At 36.8% G+C, this 15,563-nt stretch overlaps 1 protein-coding gene across 6 annotated transcripts in view; it reads right to left on the bottom strand.

Annotated features, from left to right (window-relative positions):
* LOC110032160 (ABC transporter I family member 1) overlaps positions 1-14,654 on the bottom strand; it is a 20,173-nt gene extending 5,519 nt beyond the window's left edge. Inside the window, exons 1-3 of one of the 6 annotated variants that reach the window (XM_020735690.1) lie at positions 14,388-14,654; positions 13,254-13,971; positions 10,835-10,892 (exon numbers count right to left, since the gene is read on the bottom strand). In XM_020735690.1, coding sequence (XP_020591349.1) covers positions 13,255-13,932 — 678 coding nt within the window. In that variant the 5' untranslated portion in view covers positions 13,933-13,971; positions 14,388-14,654 and the 3' untranslated portion in view covers positions 10,835-10,892; position 13,254. Of the gene's footprint in view, positions 1-10,834; positions 10,893-12,950; positions 13,978-14,094; positions 14,262-14,387 lie in introns of those variants that run through there. The other 5 variants (XM_020735689.1, XM_020735692.1, XM_020735688.1 and 2 more) reach the window with 5 other exon arrangements.
* Between the last annotated feature and the right edge of the window lie 909 nt (positions 14,655-15,563).

The raw sequence follows: 15,563 nt of genomic DNA, 5'->3' as shown, positions 1-15,563 counted from the left end.
TATATTTTTAAGCATATATAAAGTCGCGGTCAGGAGGCATCGCCAGCTATGTGATGAGAAGCGTCAGAATCGATGATCCACTGACCAAGGGATCCTTGATTGACTGTGAAGGCATGGCAGAACGTAGCGCGAGCAGGCCGGTGATGGGGTCGGAAACAGCCAGATCAGGTGGTTTGTCAATCAGTTTGTGCAACAAATCGAGTTGTTCTTTGCTGAATGGACTGGGTGCTGGTGCAGAAAGGTCATCGGCAGCGACGACGCTGTTGGCACGGGAAACGTGATCAGACTGAGGCTTTCAATCGGTTGGCTTTCCATGAAACACCCAACACTTGTCTTTATTATGGCCCGGTTTGCGGCAATAGTCGCACCAGGGATGGCCCTTGCGTGATGGGTTGTCGTTGTGTCGAGATGTAGGAACTAGAGCTGCAAGTGCGGAGGCGTCAATGGAGAGATTGGGCGGGGTGGAGATAGGCCCAACCATGACTTTTCGGCGGCTTTCTTCGCGACGAACCTCGGAGAAGGCCTTGTGAATGCTCTGTAGTGGTTTGAAGCCTAATACACGAGAGCGGACATGATCGAGAGAGCTGTTGAAACCGAGAAGGAATTTGAATATCCTTTTTTGGTCGATGATCTGACGATATAAGTTGGAGTCCAGAGTGCATGACCAGGCATGGACTTCATACATGTGAACCTGCTGTCAGTAACGTAAGAGGGCGGGCATTAAAATACTGAGTCACAGATTGATCACCTTGGCGAAGATCATAGACGATTGACTCAAACTCGAAAAGCTTGGATGTGTTATTCGAGTGAGAGTATGCCTCTCGAACAACATTCCAAATACTCTTGGTCATGCCGTACAGAAGAAAATTTTTCTCGATGTCGTTGGTCATGGAATTGATTAACCACGACATGACCATGTGGTTTTCTGTATTCTATGTCCGGAATTTTGGGTCATCCTTGGTTGGAGCGACAGCATCACCGGTGATACAGTCGTCCTTGCCTCTGCCGCAGACAAACATCATGACGGATTGGGACCACTGGAGGTAGTTCTGGCCATTGAATTTGTAGTCAGTGATGAAGGAGGAAGTGTCATCGATTCCGGTTGGAACAGGGGCAGATGAGGCGGAGGATATTTCTTGGGAGGAAGAGGAATAAGTCGTCATACTGAAGAAGACTAGTATGGCTCTGGTACCATAAAAAGATATAAGAGAACTTAATTTTATTGACGAAAAGAAGGGATATAAATACCCATTACAGGACTTACTGATAAGAAAAACAATAAAAACAGAATACAGTAGAAAAAGAAATGAATAATAACAAAATATAAGAGAGTTAATCTCTCTAATTAAGGAGAGAAATAAATAGAGATTCCCAATATCCCTCATATAATTTATAATCCTCTAAATATAGATTTATAACAAATATGGAATATAATCATTAGTATTTTCGAGATCTTTCAACAACTGAACTATCAAAAGAGGCTGCCTCTCAAAACTATTCAGCATCAGATAGACCTGTAGAAAGGTGCTTACCTAATTTACCCTATTAGTGATTGAGTCTGAAGGAACGAATGATGTTGAATGAGATTGTGTATGATCTTCTTAATAAAGATTTCATTCGCCCAAGCCTAAGTCCTGTATTGTTGTGTTCGCCCAACTTGTTCCAGAAAAATACATGGAAGGTGACGTATGTGTGTGGATTGCAGAGCAATCAATAAAATCACAACCAAATTTTGTTTCCTCTTTTAGGATTGATGACCTTCTTGATTGATTGCTGGTGAATCAATTTTCTCCAAGCTAGACTTAGGGCCCGTTTGGGGCAGCTTTTTTGGTGCGGTGCGGTTTGAAAACGAAGGTGGACCTGTTGGGATAGTGTCGCACGGTGCTTTCTTCGTGATTTTATTACCCCTTTGCCCTTCGCGACCGTTTCATTCGTGGCTGGCCCTCTCTCGTGTTTATCCATTCACTATAATTTCTTGACAAGGAGAATGATGTTTTCTTATATATTGAATATCACATTTGAACTTTCATTAGTATATTTAGTTATTTAATAGTTATTAAATTACATATCTATTGCAATTGTCTATTAGTAACAGATAAGCAAATTGAACTTCATTGTTGCGATTAAAGTATTACTTTTCTAAAGTCTTAGTTTGTAATTCTAATCTTACTCTCTGTGGGATCGATATCTAGGACTCCATTAGAGCTCTATATTACTTGAGCGATACGTATATTTGCGTTGATAAGTGTGACTTTACAATTATTGAATATTTATTACGTCTATATTTATTGAATCTATAATTGTTATTAAATTTTGGTACAGTTGCTGAGAAATTAAATCTTTTAGCAACAGTATTAAATACTTATATTTTTAAGCATATATAAAGTCGCGGTCAGGAGGCATCGCCAGCTATGTGATGAGAAGCGTCAGAATCGATGATCCACTGACCAAGGGATCCTTGATTGACTGTGAAGGCATGGCAGAACGTACCTTGCTGCATAAGCAGGCCGGGGGGGGGGGGGGCTGGGTGCTGGTGCAGAAAGGTCATCGGCAGCGACGACGCTGTTGGCACGGGAAACGTGATCAGACTGAGGCTTTCAATCGGTTGGCTTTCCATGAAACACCCAACACTTGTCTTTATTATGGCCCGGTTTGCGGCAATAGTCGCACCAGGGATGGCCCTTGCGTGATGGGTTGTCGTTGTGTCGAGATGTAGGAACTAGAGCTGCAAGTGCGGAGGCGTCAATGGAGAGATTGGGCGGGGTGGAGATAGGCCCAACCATGACTTTTCGGCGGCTTTCTTCGCGACGAACCTCGGAGAAGGCCTTGTGAATGCTCTGTAGTGGTTTGAAGCCTAATACACGAGAGCGGACATGATCGAGAGAGCTGTTGAAACGAAAAGGAATTTGCATATCCTTTTTTCCTGATGATATGACGGTATTAGTTGGAATATAAGTTGGAGTCGTTGGAGTCCAGAGTGCATGACCAGGCATGGACTTCATACATGTGAACCTGCTGTCAGTAACGTAAGAGGGCGGGCATTAAAATACTGAGTCACAGATTGATCACCTTGGCGAAGATCATAGACGATTGACTCAAACTCGAAAAGCTTGGATGTGTTATTCGAGTGAGAGTATGCCTCTCGAACAACATTCCAAATACTCTTGGTCATGCCGTACAGAAGAAAATTTTTCTCGATGTCGTTGGTCATGGAATTGATTAACCACGACATGACCATGTGGTTTTCTGTATTCTATGTCCGGAATTTTGGGTCATCCTTGGTTGGAGCGACAGCATCACCGGTGATACAGTCGTCCTTGCCTCTGCCGCAGACAAACATCATGACGGATTGGGACCACTGGAGGTAGTTCTGGCCATTGAATTTGTAGTCAGTGATGAAGGAGGAAGTGTCATCGATTCCGGTTGGAACAGGGGCAGATGAGGCGGAGGATATTTCTTGGGAGGAAGAGGAATAAGTCGTCATACTGAAGAAGACTAGTATGGCTCTGGTACCATAAAAAGATATAAGAGAACTTAATTTTATTGACGAAAAGAAGGGATATAAATACCCATTACAGGACTTACTGATAAGAAAAACAATAAAAACAGAATACAGTAGAAAAAGAAATGAATAATAACAAAATATAAGAGAGTTAATCTCTCTAATTAAGGAGAGAAATAAATAGAGATTCCCAATATCCCTCATATAATTTATAATCCTCTAAATATAGATTTATAACAAATATGGAATATAATCATTAGTATTTTCGAGATCTTTCAACAACTGAACTATCAAAAGAGGCTGCCTCTCAAAACTATTCAGCATCAGATAGACCTGTAGAAAGGTGCTTACCTAATTTACCCTATTAGTGATTGAGTCTGAAGGAACGAATGATGTTGAATGAGATTGTGTATGATCTTCTTAATAAAGATTTCATTCGCCCAAGCCTAAGTCCTGTATTGTTGTGTTCGCCCAACTTGTTCCAGAAAAATACATGGAAGGTGACGTATGTGTGTGGATTGCAGAGCAATCAATAAAATCACAACCAAATTTTGTTTCCTCTTTTAGGATTGATGACCTTCTTGATTGATTGCTGGTGAATCAATTTTCTCCAAGCTAGACTTAGGGCCCGTTTGGGGCAGCTTTTTTGGTGCGGTGCGGTTTGAAAACGAAGGTGGACCTGTTGGGATAGTGTCGCACGGTGCTTTCTTCGTGATTTTATTACCCCTTTGCCCTTCGCGACCGTTTCATTCGTGGCTGGCCCTCTCTCGTGTTTCTTCTGCCCTAGTTTCCTCTCGTGATTGCTCTCACGCCCTGGGTACCTCTCTACGGTGCGAACAGGTTGCTTTTCTCCTCTCTCTCTTCCCTCCGATCTTCGGTTACTTTGCTTTGTATGTAATTCCTCCGCTCGTTTTCGATGGAATGGCTTTCTCTTTGCGATTTATTGCTTTATCATGTGTGGTATTATTAGAATATTGTGGATTTTGAGATTTGTCGTTATCTTGTTTACGTACTCTGATTTTACGATTCGGGATGGTAGATTTTGCAATTTGGGATGGTGTTTTTACCGTTGTGTTTGTGATAAAAAATGGGTGAAAGAGTGGAATGGTTTTTGGCTTGCCACGTTCGATGGAATAGATTCTCTTACAATTGTGTTTTTACTATTATGTTTGGTTATTCTTCACCCCCATTGATTTTATGTGAGAATTTGAAAAATGGATGGAGGGTGCTTGAATTGTTGATAGCAATGTTCTTGTATGTAACCTGATCAAATGATTATGGAGTATTTTTTAAATTTACATCCGCAGATTTTTTGAGTAGGAATTTGAGAAATGGATGAGGGTGATTGATTTGTTGATAGCAATGTTTTGGTTGCCCTGTATGTAACCCGATCAAATGATTATGGAGTGTTTTTTACATTTACCTCCACAAATTATGGTAGTGGTGTTGGTGTGGTGCTTATGTCGGTGGTGGTGTTGGTAATGTGTGGTGTTGGTGTTAATAATGGTGCTGGTGTGGTGTGGTGTGATGTGGTGTTGGTGTTGGGGTAGTGGTGGGGTTTGTAATGTGGTGGTGGTGATGATATGTTGACAGTGGTGGTGATGTTGTGTTTGTTGTGTGGTGTGGTGTTGGTGTTACTAGTGGTGTTTGTAATTATTTTATTTTCATTGGCAGTGTTAGTTTTTTTTAATTGTGGTATCTTAAATGACACTTCATATTTTTTTATGACAAATATTTATGTTGATTATTTCTTTTCATTCTAGCAACATAACGATTAAGATAAAAAAAAAATTGGTTCATCTACTATATGGAATAAAGATATCAAACTAATATTTTGCGACTTTTAGTTTAAGGAAGTGAAATTGGGAAATAGACCAACAACCTATTTTAATAAGCAGGGCTGCAAAATATTATAAAAAAATTCAAGAAAATTAAAGAAAGATAATACAATAGAATGCAATTGAAAAACAAATGAGAACAATTAAAAAAAAATTAGAAATTTTGGAAATAATCGAAGCGAATATCTACGAGCTTGAATTGGGATTCGATAAAGCGAACAATTGATGCTTCCAAAAAATTGAAAGCTGAGAGAATGGAGGTGAGAATTTAAGAAACGTCCACTTCTTTTATCAATTATTTTTATTTTTTTCAAATACATCAACATATTCATCTCTTATAACTTTGTAGGCAATGTCAAATGCGAAAAAGTTTAAATTCAGTGGCATTGACCCTGAGCTGGAAGAGAAGTTAGATCTTATATTTGATAGAGTTGTGGCAAAGGGCTATCATGCATAGGCATTTAGAGAGTGACGGTTTGTTGACATAGTTGAGTACTTGGATGTCGAATAGCTGACTCCAATAAAGGCCCCAGCCTGAACCTTAATGAAATTGAATCCACCAGTTGATCAAAGCGTCAGAGGGGTGAGAAAAAAAAAGGTGTTGTTTTCATTAGAAGACAAATTTCACAATTTGTTGTTTCATGCACACATCACAAGCAACTTTCATTCAGCAAGTTATGTGAATTCTAAAATTAACTCCAGAAATTTACGAGAACATGACATTTTATTTATTCTCCATAAAGTTGCTTTAAGACCCGACTCAAAGATAGTTTTTTATGACGATGACTTCTGACCGTATGGTCAATTATTTATGTTATTTTCATGACAGCAGGGGACGCTTGAATTTATTTTTTTCTAGTTGGACAATTGTTTTTCATTGGGACACTGTCCAAACTTCTTTGGACATACTTTGAATATACTGAATCGTACAATTTGTTATTTGTTTTCAAAGTTTATTTATGATTGTTATTTGTTTAAATAATGTTTTGATAGTAGCTAATTCAATGATTCTTATATTTGTAGCTGCATAGATAGTAAATAACATGGACAAAAAAGGCGCAGAAGAAGAATTGCAGTTGCGTTGTGTTTGATGTATGAGTATCATAACTCATACATTGTCCTCTCTACTTACATGACATCTTCATGCATTGATGACAAATAGGATGGGGAGTTACTTGTAGGGCACCCAACAAGATTCAACAATATGTTCCGTATGACACAGTCTTTATTTATCGATCTCTTGGAAGAACTACACAGTAATCATAAATTTCATGGTTCCTCTCGAATAACTTACAGAGATGTGTTAGCAATAATTCTCTACATTTCATCACAGAGTGAATCTATGAGATTAGTCAATGAGCGATTTCATTACTCATCAGAAACAATCAATAGATAGTTTTCAATTAAGTTGAACGCTCTAGTATGTATGTATGTATGTTTCTGATGAGTATTGAAATCATTAAGGGTTTGTTTGAACCATAGAGATTTCACCCAAAGAACCCCCACAGAGATTTCACACGACCCGCGATATACGTCATATTTTCAGATAATTCTAGTTATTCTTTTTTCCAGAATTCAAATAAGTACAGTAATTTTGAACCCCTTAAATTCTTTAGAATTGTATTTGAGTGATTGATGAAACACATGTAGATGCACGTATTTCGAATAATGAAAAGGTGGCATTTATCGGACAATGCGGATCACCAACATAAAATGACATAGTTGTATATGACTTTAATATGTGTTTCACTTTTGATATGGCTGATTGGGAAGATAGTTCACACGACAGCCGCATATTCAAATTTACTACAAGAACTCAGAAATACAGCTTTCATAACCCACCCACAAGTTTGTTTGAGTCTCAACTAATGAGATAGTGTTTTTACTGCAATACTAATTATTATTTTTATATCCGATAAATATTATTTGATTGATGTTAAATACCCCTTATAAAGAGGTTTTCTAGAGTCATTTAATGAATATTAAATGTCACATTCCTAATTCTGAAAGAGTTAGCAATGTCGTTCGGGATAGGAAAGAGATATTTAACAAGAGACACTCATCCTTAGGCGATATCATTGAAAGAATATTTGGAGCTTGAAAAAAAAAAATCATGTTGCAGGATATGCGACATATTTGTTTCCTAAACAAGTGTAGATTGTGGTCGTCACATTGACTCTCCACATCTATATTCGACAGCATCATTCGGGCAGTGAAGTTGACTTCAATATAGCTTAAGGAGATCATTCACATGTCTCAGTTGAAGCATATAAATATCGCCTACGACAATCTTTATCACAGGCTGAAAGTGATTTACCTAAGACTTGCACCCATGATGGGGAAGGTGTACAGAAGAGGATATAGTTGATTGAGCAAATTACAGATGTCAACATTGGTGGCTGAATGGAACGATTGTATGTTTTTTTTTTATTGCTACTTTATTTGCAATGTGTTATGAAAATATTTATTATTTATTGCATCGATATTTTAAGAAATGATAAATATTTTGAATCTCAATTTTATCTTCAGTTCTTTTGCATGTATTTTTTTCCACTTTCACGGGTGATGAGACAACCTTGGATATAATATGTAATCTAAATTTTTATTGCATGTTTTATATTTTGTTTTGGAAGTCTATGGTAAGATATTCAACTTTACGGGTTCTTCTAGATAGTCTATATGTTGTTATCGGTTCTTAACAAGTGTAAAATTTCAATGAAAGCAATCAAGTTCTTCTTTTTCAGTCATATGGCTTTTGAGGTTCTTCTAGATGATTTTTTTAGTGATATGCATATATGACACATAAAAGCTAGATATTACCTGGTTTAAAGGCAACAAAAAATCCTTTTTTTATATGGTATGTTGTTTTCTTATAGTGACAGATTTGTTAGTTTCTATTATGTTCTTTGAGACCTCACAGTTTCATAAAACTTGAATTGATTAATTCTATTATTCTTTTTCACTAATGTTTCATTGAATGATTTGTATTTTGTTGTTTTAAACCTTCAAAAAAGATGAACTCGATGACATCTGATACCTTCAGAGCATTGTACAACTACTGTGAACTACAATGTTCTCTGCATATTTCGCAACAGTCACATAGCTTCGGGAGACAGTTTTAAAGATGTCCAATAAGAAGAACAAAAAATTATGACTTCTTTAAGTGGGCAGAAGAGTTGGGGGATTCCACCGCCGATAGTGATTAAACGTAGAGTTTCTATAGTGGACGGATTATCTCGTGGCATTAACCAAGTGCATTTTAAAAATAATATTATCATATCATTAGTTGTTATTTTAATATATATATTTTTTAATTTGATTGTTGTGTTACTGTATAGTGATGTGTCTGTTTTTATTTTGCAATGTTCAAACTGTATATTTGTTTTCAAGTATGAAATGTGCTAACAGGTTTGGTTTTGTTATAAACAACATTATAGTACTGAGACAAAAATATCATTTGTTCATAAATAGCCTACAGCACAGCTGTTTTAAAACTAAAAAAAACAAACAGATAGTCAGTTTCTCCGCAGTAGTTCTGCGCAACAGCTTCCTAGCATAATTACTTCGCAGTAGCTTTTTAATAAGTTATAGTTGCCCCAAACATACCCTTAAGGAGCGGGTAACTTCAAGTGTGGATTCATCTAAAAGATGAATAGAAGATGGTCTCCAAAACTAAGGTTTGTATGAGTGGCGTGCTATGCGTTTTGACCATTGCAACACACCCGGTAAATTTATGAGACTAATTAGTGAAGTACTTAAACTATTCCAAGATACGTGTTGTATGGCCTATTTTGATGACAACTTAATTTATAGTGAAACTCTAATGATCATTTGAAACACCTTAACGATGTTATGTTGGCCTTAAAAAAGAACTTGTATCTTAATAAAGCAAAATGCGAATTTGCAAGTTCAAAGATTCATTTTCTTGGGTACCTTATCAAAGAGCAAGGTGTCCAAACAGACACACCGAAGATTGAAGCTATCCAACCTTGGCCATGCATACAACCCTTATGAAAATAAGAAATTTTCATGGCCTCGCCAACTTTTACCGTAGTTTTATAAGATATTTTAGTGAAATTATGGGGCAATTATTGATGCTCTATAACAAAAAATGTTCAATTGGGATGCCAATCAGCATAAAAAGTTTTGAAACAAGTAAAGCCAAATTCTGTTCAGCTCCCGTACTCAGTATTCCAGATTTTACCATACCGTTCCAAGTCGAGGTTCATGCTTCCTCCACAGGAATTGGAGCAGTACTTTCCCGAGAGTATAAACCTACCAAGTTCTATAGAGAAAAGCTTAGTTCAGCTCGTCAAAGATGGTAAAACTACGAACAAGAATTATATGTGTGAGAACTTTAAAGCATTGGGAACATTATCTCCTCCATCAAGAATTTGTATTGTTTAGTGACCAAAACTCTTACATCTTGCAAACTCAGAAAAATCTGAACCGAATGCATATAAGGTGGGTAGTGTTTCTGCAAAAATTTAGTTTTATGTTGAAACACAAATCAGGCACCACTAAAAAGATAGCCAACCTTCTAAGCTCTTTAAAGACAAGCCAGCCTTCTAAGCTCTTTAAAGACAACATAATAAGTATGCAGTCCATCAAAGAATTATATAGGAAGACTCAGAATTTGTTGAATTTTGGAATCGATGTAAAACAAACCAGCCTATTTCTGATTATCCCATGAAACAAGGTTATTTGTTCAAATTCAATCAACTTTAAGTTCCAAACACGTCTTTGCGAGCTTAACTCGTTCAGGAATTACAATGTGGGGGCCTGTCAAGCTCACCCCGGGCGGACTAAACTTTGGCTTTGTTGCAATCGTTGCAAGCTTGTTTCTTTTGGCTCAAATTGCAATGTGATGTAATTAGAATTGTCAAAAAATTTCATACCTGTCAAAACTCCAAGAGGAGTCCTCAGAAAACGGGTTTATATATGCCATTACCTATACCACACACAATTTGGAAAATTTTGAGCCTTGATTTTATTTAGGGATTGCCCAAAACAAAGTGTGGTGTTGATGCAAGATCTGTTTAGGGTGATTGCAGCTTAAAAAAAAAATGTAGTTGTAAGGCTGTGGTGGAGAAAACAACTTATTAGAAAACTATGGAGATAATCATAAAGATATATTTTTCTCCAAAAAAATTAAGATAGCATCTTTCTTACAGCCACTGCATTTTAATAGGTCGGGCTAAAAAAAAGAAGTTTCCCATCACATAAATTTCTAAAAAGTAGCAAAAAAAACAGTTCCCCAAACAAAACTGTGGTGGCGATCTAAAATACAAAAAAAATTTAAAAAATTGTCCCAAACAGACCCTCAGTTATGGTTGAGGTGAGCAGATTTATTCAAAATGGCACATTTCATTGCATGTAAGAAAACATCTGACGCTCTTAATGTAGATTGAATTTTCTTAAGGAAAATTATCTCATTGCACAACATACCTAGGAGTTTAACTTCAAATTGGGATGTCAAATTTGTAAGCCACTTCTAGCGTGAATTGTGAAAACAATTTCAGACAAAACTTAAACTTCATTCTACATATCACCTGAAAATAGACAGTCAAACAGAAGTCAACTACAGAACTTTGAAAAATATGATCAGATGTTTGGTGGAGAGCCACCTATTACATGGGACAAAGTGCCAAGCCCAAAAGAGTTTGCCTACAATTCTATGATGACTGATCTACGGGCAACACACTGTTCAGTATTGTTTGCACAAATTCATCCAATCACATTTTTGACTTAGTGGTTCTTCCTAAACCAACTAGCTTGGTTGCTAAGAGGCTGCTTGTTGATTTCTCTACCATGCTATAAGACATCCAAAATAAACTCACAATTAGCGCAGAAAAGTATAAATAGACAGTCTATCAGCATAGGAGACATAATGAATTCAAAGTGGGAGACATTTTTATGATATACCTTTGCAAAGAACAATTTCCTACCAATACTTATTCAAATCAAAACCCAAAAAATATGGACCACTTCCTATTTCTGCTAAAATAAATGATAACACTTATGTTATTCAATTGCCATTGAAACTCAACATCTCTTCAACATTCAATTTATATGACATTTATGCCTACCACCCACCATATGAAGGTTTTATTTACATTTTTGAGCTCGATTCAAGTTCTTCTGAAGTGGAGAGTAACTGCCGCAAATACCTGAGAGCAGATCACTATAACCCTACAATATTGTTTTGTTTTTACTGTTTTGCCATATTTTATATTAGTAGTTGCTTTATTGTGTTGTTTATGAATAGTAATTAGCCTTAGCAATTAACCTTAGTAGTGAGATAGGACCCTGTAATCGTTTACAGCAGCTTTTTCAACAGTCCATTAAGCATTTTTGCTTTTAGACCTGGTTATTCTTTTAGGAGAAGTCCTTCACTCTTGTGCTGCACCAATAAAAACATAGTCAGTTATAGGGTTTGGCGGTAGTTAGATTTCAATGAGTCGATGAATAGAGGTTCACTCTACAATAAAGATTGAAACTTTAACCTTAGAACATCAATTTTCCTCATTTTGCAAAATAATAGGAAATTTTGTGAAATGTGCGCCAACCTATAATGTAAATTGAAAGGAGCACTATGGGTTTCCTGCGCCGCATAATTACATGAAACTTAGGTTTCTCTGATAGATTTATAAGGTTGGGTTGAATTTAGGTTGATCCAATTCAAGCTTATGTTTGACAACTTGATCAGATTATTATAATGCATGGAAATAAGTCAAAGAATTGAAGAAATAAGAATGATGCTATATTTATCTCTGAACAGTAGCCTTTCACTGCCCTTTCTCCAACTAAGATTCATGAAACTAATTGCAACAGTCATAAAAAGTTCCAATCGAAGTGTTTTTTAGTTTATGGAGTTTTTTGTAATTTAATATTTTTGGAATGTTTGATGTTTGCTTAAAAAATTGTTGGTTAATCAATTTTAATTACATTGCCTTGATGGCTCAGGATACAAAGATTAAAGCAAAGGATTAATGATGATTCGGGATATAACGTTAAGTGAGCGTTCCTAGAGTTTTTTCAGAAGATTTTGGGGTGCCAAAGACCCACATGCATCTATTTTATATAAATAGCTATCAACTTTTATGTTAGAAAATTCAAAATTCATGATTTTATAGAACAGAATCATATTTTCCATGCTTAGTTTGGCATTGCCTAAGTAGGATTTTGGGTTGCCTTATAATCAAAGTTGATGAGTTTTGATTAAGGCCTCTTTTGGTAGGAATATACTGTTGTGATTATTCTATTGAGTTGAATGGCATAGAATTATTATCATATTGATATATGAGCTGCTCTATAAATGTCTACATCTATAAAACATGAAGACTAACACAGCACACGAACACTACACAATACAAACGACGCAAGATGACATGACGTAACTGTAAAAAAAAAAAGACAACAATTTTATGAATACATCATAGCATAAAATATGCAATTAGAATACCTGATAATAGGATTTCAAATAAAAATATCACAAAAATAATTACAATATCATATACTTCCAAGAAAAAACTTCAAATTAACCAAAGAAGAAAAAAAACTCAATTAAACTTTAAAGTTAAATCAAGTGTACTAAATGCGATTTGAGAATAGTAGGCTAATAAGAATTATCAGGAGGCCTAAACAAGAATAGAAACTAGAACGTTGAACCCAAAAAAAATAGTTAAAATGTGTCACATATGTCAAGTGCATTTCACCCCTTAATTCGAATTCTGAAAGTGTACAGCCCATGTCCAACAAGCAAAACAGATCATTTAGATTCAGGACTTTTGGATTCAGAACAAATCATGTTTCAAATACAGGCAATGCTCGCTATTTCAGCTTGCTATTATTTGCATCAATGGAGAAGGAAAATTTATCAGTGAACTTTATTCATTCAGTGAGATATTTACCTCAGTCAAGAAGATCAACCAATGTTTTCCTTCGAGGAAACCTTTCAGGGAGCCTGAGATGCATGGCATCTTCGATCTCAATAGGCGTATGAGTCGCCACAAAAACTATTCCGCCTTCTCTACGATGCTCCCCTATTATGTATTCGAGCAGCCGGACCCCTTCTGCATCCAAAGTGACCGAAGGCTCATCCATTAACCACACAGGCTTGCCAATAGCCAGCATCCGAGCCAACTGCAGCCGCTTTCGCTGGCCCATAGAGAGCATTCTCGGCAACTCATTAGCCAGCCTGCCAAGTCCCATGAGCTCGAGAGCTGGAAGAGATGCAGTTCCATCTTTGCCTTCAAGTACTTCATACCACTGAACATTTTCCAAGACAGTGAACTTGGGTTTAATGGCGTCCTTGAGGGAAAGCCAGTTGAGTTGGAGTTTGTACTGTTGGTAGACTCCAGGAGAAGTGATGTCATGGCCGTTCCAGAGGATTTCTCCAGCAGAGGGGCGGGAGAATCCCGCTAGCAATCTAAGGAAGGTAGTTTTTCCGGAGCCGTTAGCGCCAGTCAAAACTAATGCAGAGCCATCATGGACTGTAACATTGATATTCCGGAGGATAGTCTGAGCGTTACGCATGCATGAGACATTGTTGAGAAGGAGGCGTGGTGGCGGAGGCATGCGTATGTGCATTTAGGCAACAGGATGGCTGTCTCTCCCGCAGAATCTAGCCTGTGTCTTCATCGAAATAGTCATCAGATGGATAATATTAGTTAAATACCACCAAAAAAGATCAAATATAATTCAAACTGTTGATTTGATTGATTGAGGTTAGAGGGCGGGCATGTTTTTTACTCGGGATCATCGTATGGAGCATTTCATCGAGAGGTGCCAGATCTTGACAATGAAGGGGGAACGGGTTCTTTGAGAAATAATTGAAGTTAAAATATAAGTTCTGCAGTTCGATTTCCGTTCTTTACAAGGGATCACTCAGGAGCATTTCTTCAACCAGGTACCAGCAACTTTGGATCATTTAACAACAAATGGGGAAACAAAACGGATTTTGTGAAATAATGAAGGGGTGCTTTAGCTGGTTCAAAAGACTAAAAAAATGGCAATCTTAGTTAAATTCGAAGTTTCACCATTACCGTCGAGCTCTCGTCGTGACTTCCGGGTTTTAACTCTTCTTTATCTTCGCCGTCATCATCTCCACCATCGGTGCAGGAACGAAGCTGAGCACTCGGCAGTTAGCGTAAATCCGCAAGTCTCGCGAACTCCATTTCGCCACTAGCCGCCGGTCCCATCGATGCTTCTGTGCGAGCTCAGTCGCGTCTCACTCTCTTCGCCGTCGAGGGTTTGATGAGCTGCAGTTGAAGCTATTACATCAGTATAGATGAAATCACGTCGCTAGAACCCCCGCGACAGCGGAAAAAAAAAATGCTTGTGTTGTTCATTTTATTCTTAGAATATTTTTGGTATTATAATAATACAATAATATATCAATAATACATGAATAACACACAATAACACATGAATAACACGGGATAGAATATTACTCTGTGTTAATGCGCCGTTTTTTTCTCTGTCGGGAATATTTCCCGTGTTATTCAAGTATTATTATATGTTATTCATGTGTTATTGTGTCTTGAGAATATTTTTGGTATTATAATAATACAATAACACATGAATAACACGCAATAACACATGAATAACACAGGCGGAATATTCCTCATGTTACTGCGCCGTTTTTTTTCCCTGTCGCGTGGAATGTCGTGGCGTGATTTCATTGGACGTGCGTAGTACCGATCTAATATTTTTTCAAAACAGGCAATGTCGATTTTAAGCGTGCGATTTTAAGTTTTTTGTTACTTTTAAATTGAAATTATTCATTAAATAAAATTATATTAAATTGAGATTTTTTTTTTGGATGATTAGTTGACTTGTTAGTTTTGCTTGTTGTCGGGGATAACATAATGCATTGCTTTATGATTGTTATAATGTTTTATGGTTAACTTTGCGCACAATAATATTAGATAGAGAAAAATAGATGTTTTGAAAGGAGATTAAATGACATTTTACAGTCTGCTTAGGTCGTCGTAATTATTTGAATAAACAGCTGCATATTAACTACAGAAGAAGCTATTGCGAGGAAGTGATTGTGAGTGAAGTTATGTGTATGTTTGATTAATTCAATTGTGCTACAATTATTTCTAAAATTTACATAATAATAAGATATTTATGCTAATCATTTCAAAATTAACGCACACATAATAACATAAATAAAACATAAAAAATTTAAAAAAGTCACAAGTCCAAAATATTTA

Source organism: Phalaenopsis equestris, unplaced genomic scaffold (assembly GCF_001263595.1).
Source record: "Phalaenopsis equestris unplaced genomic scaffold, ASM126359v1 Scaffold000878, whole genome shotgun sequence".
Classification (NCBI taxonomy): domain Eukaryota; kingdom Viridiplantae; phylum Streptophyta; class Magnoliopsida; order Asparagales; family Orchidaceae; genus Phalaenopsis; species Phalaenopsis equestris.
Note: the sequence above shows the minus strand (reverse complement) of the source record. Positions and strands in the feature narration are given on the sequence as shown.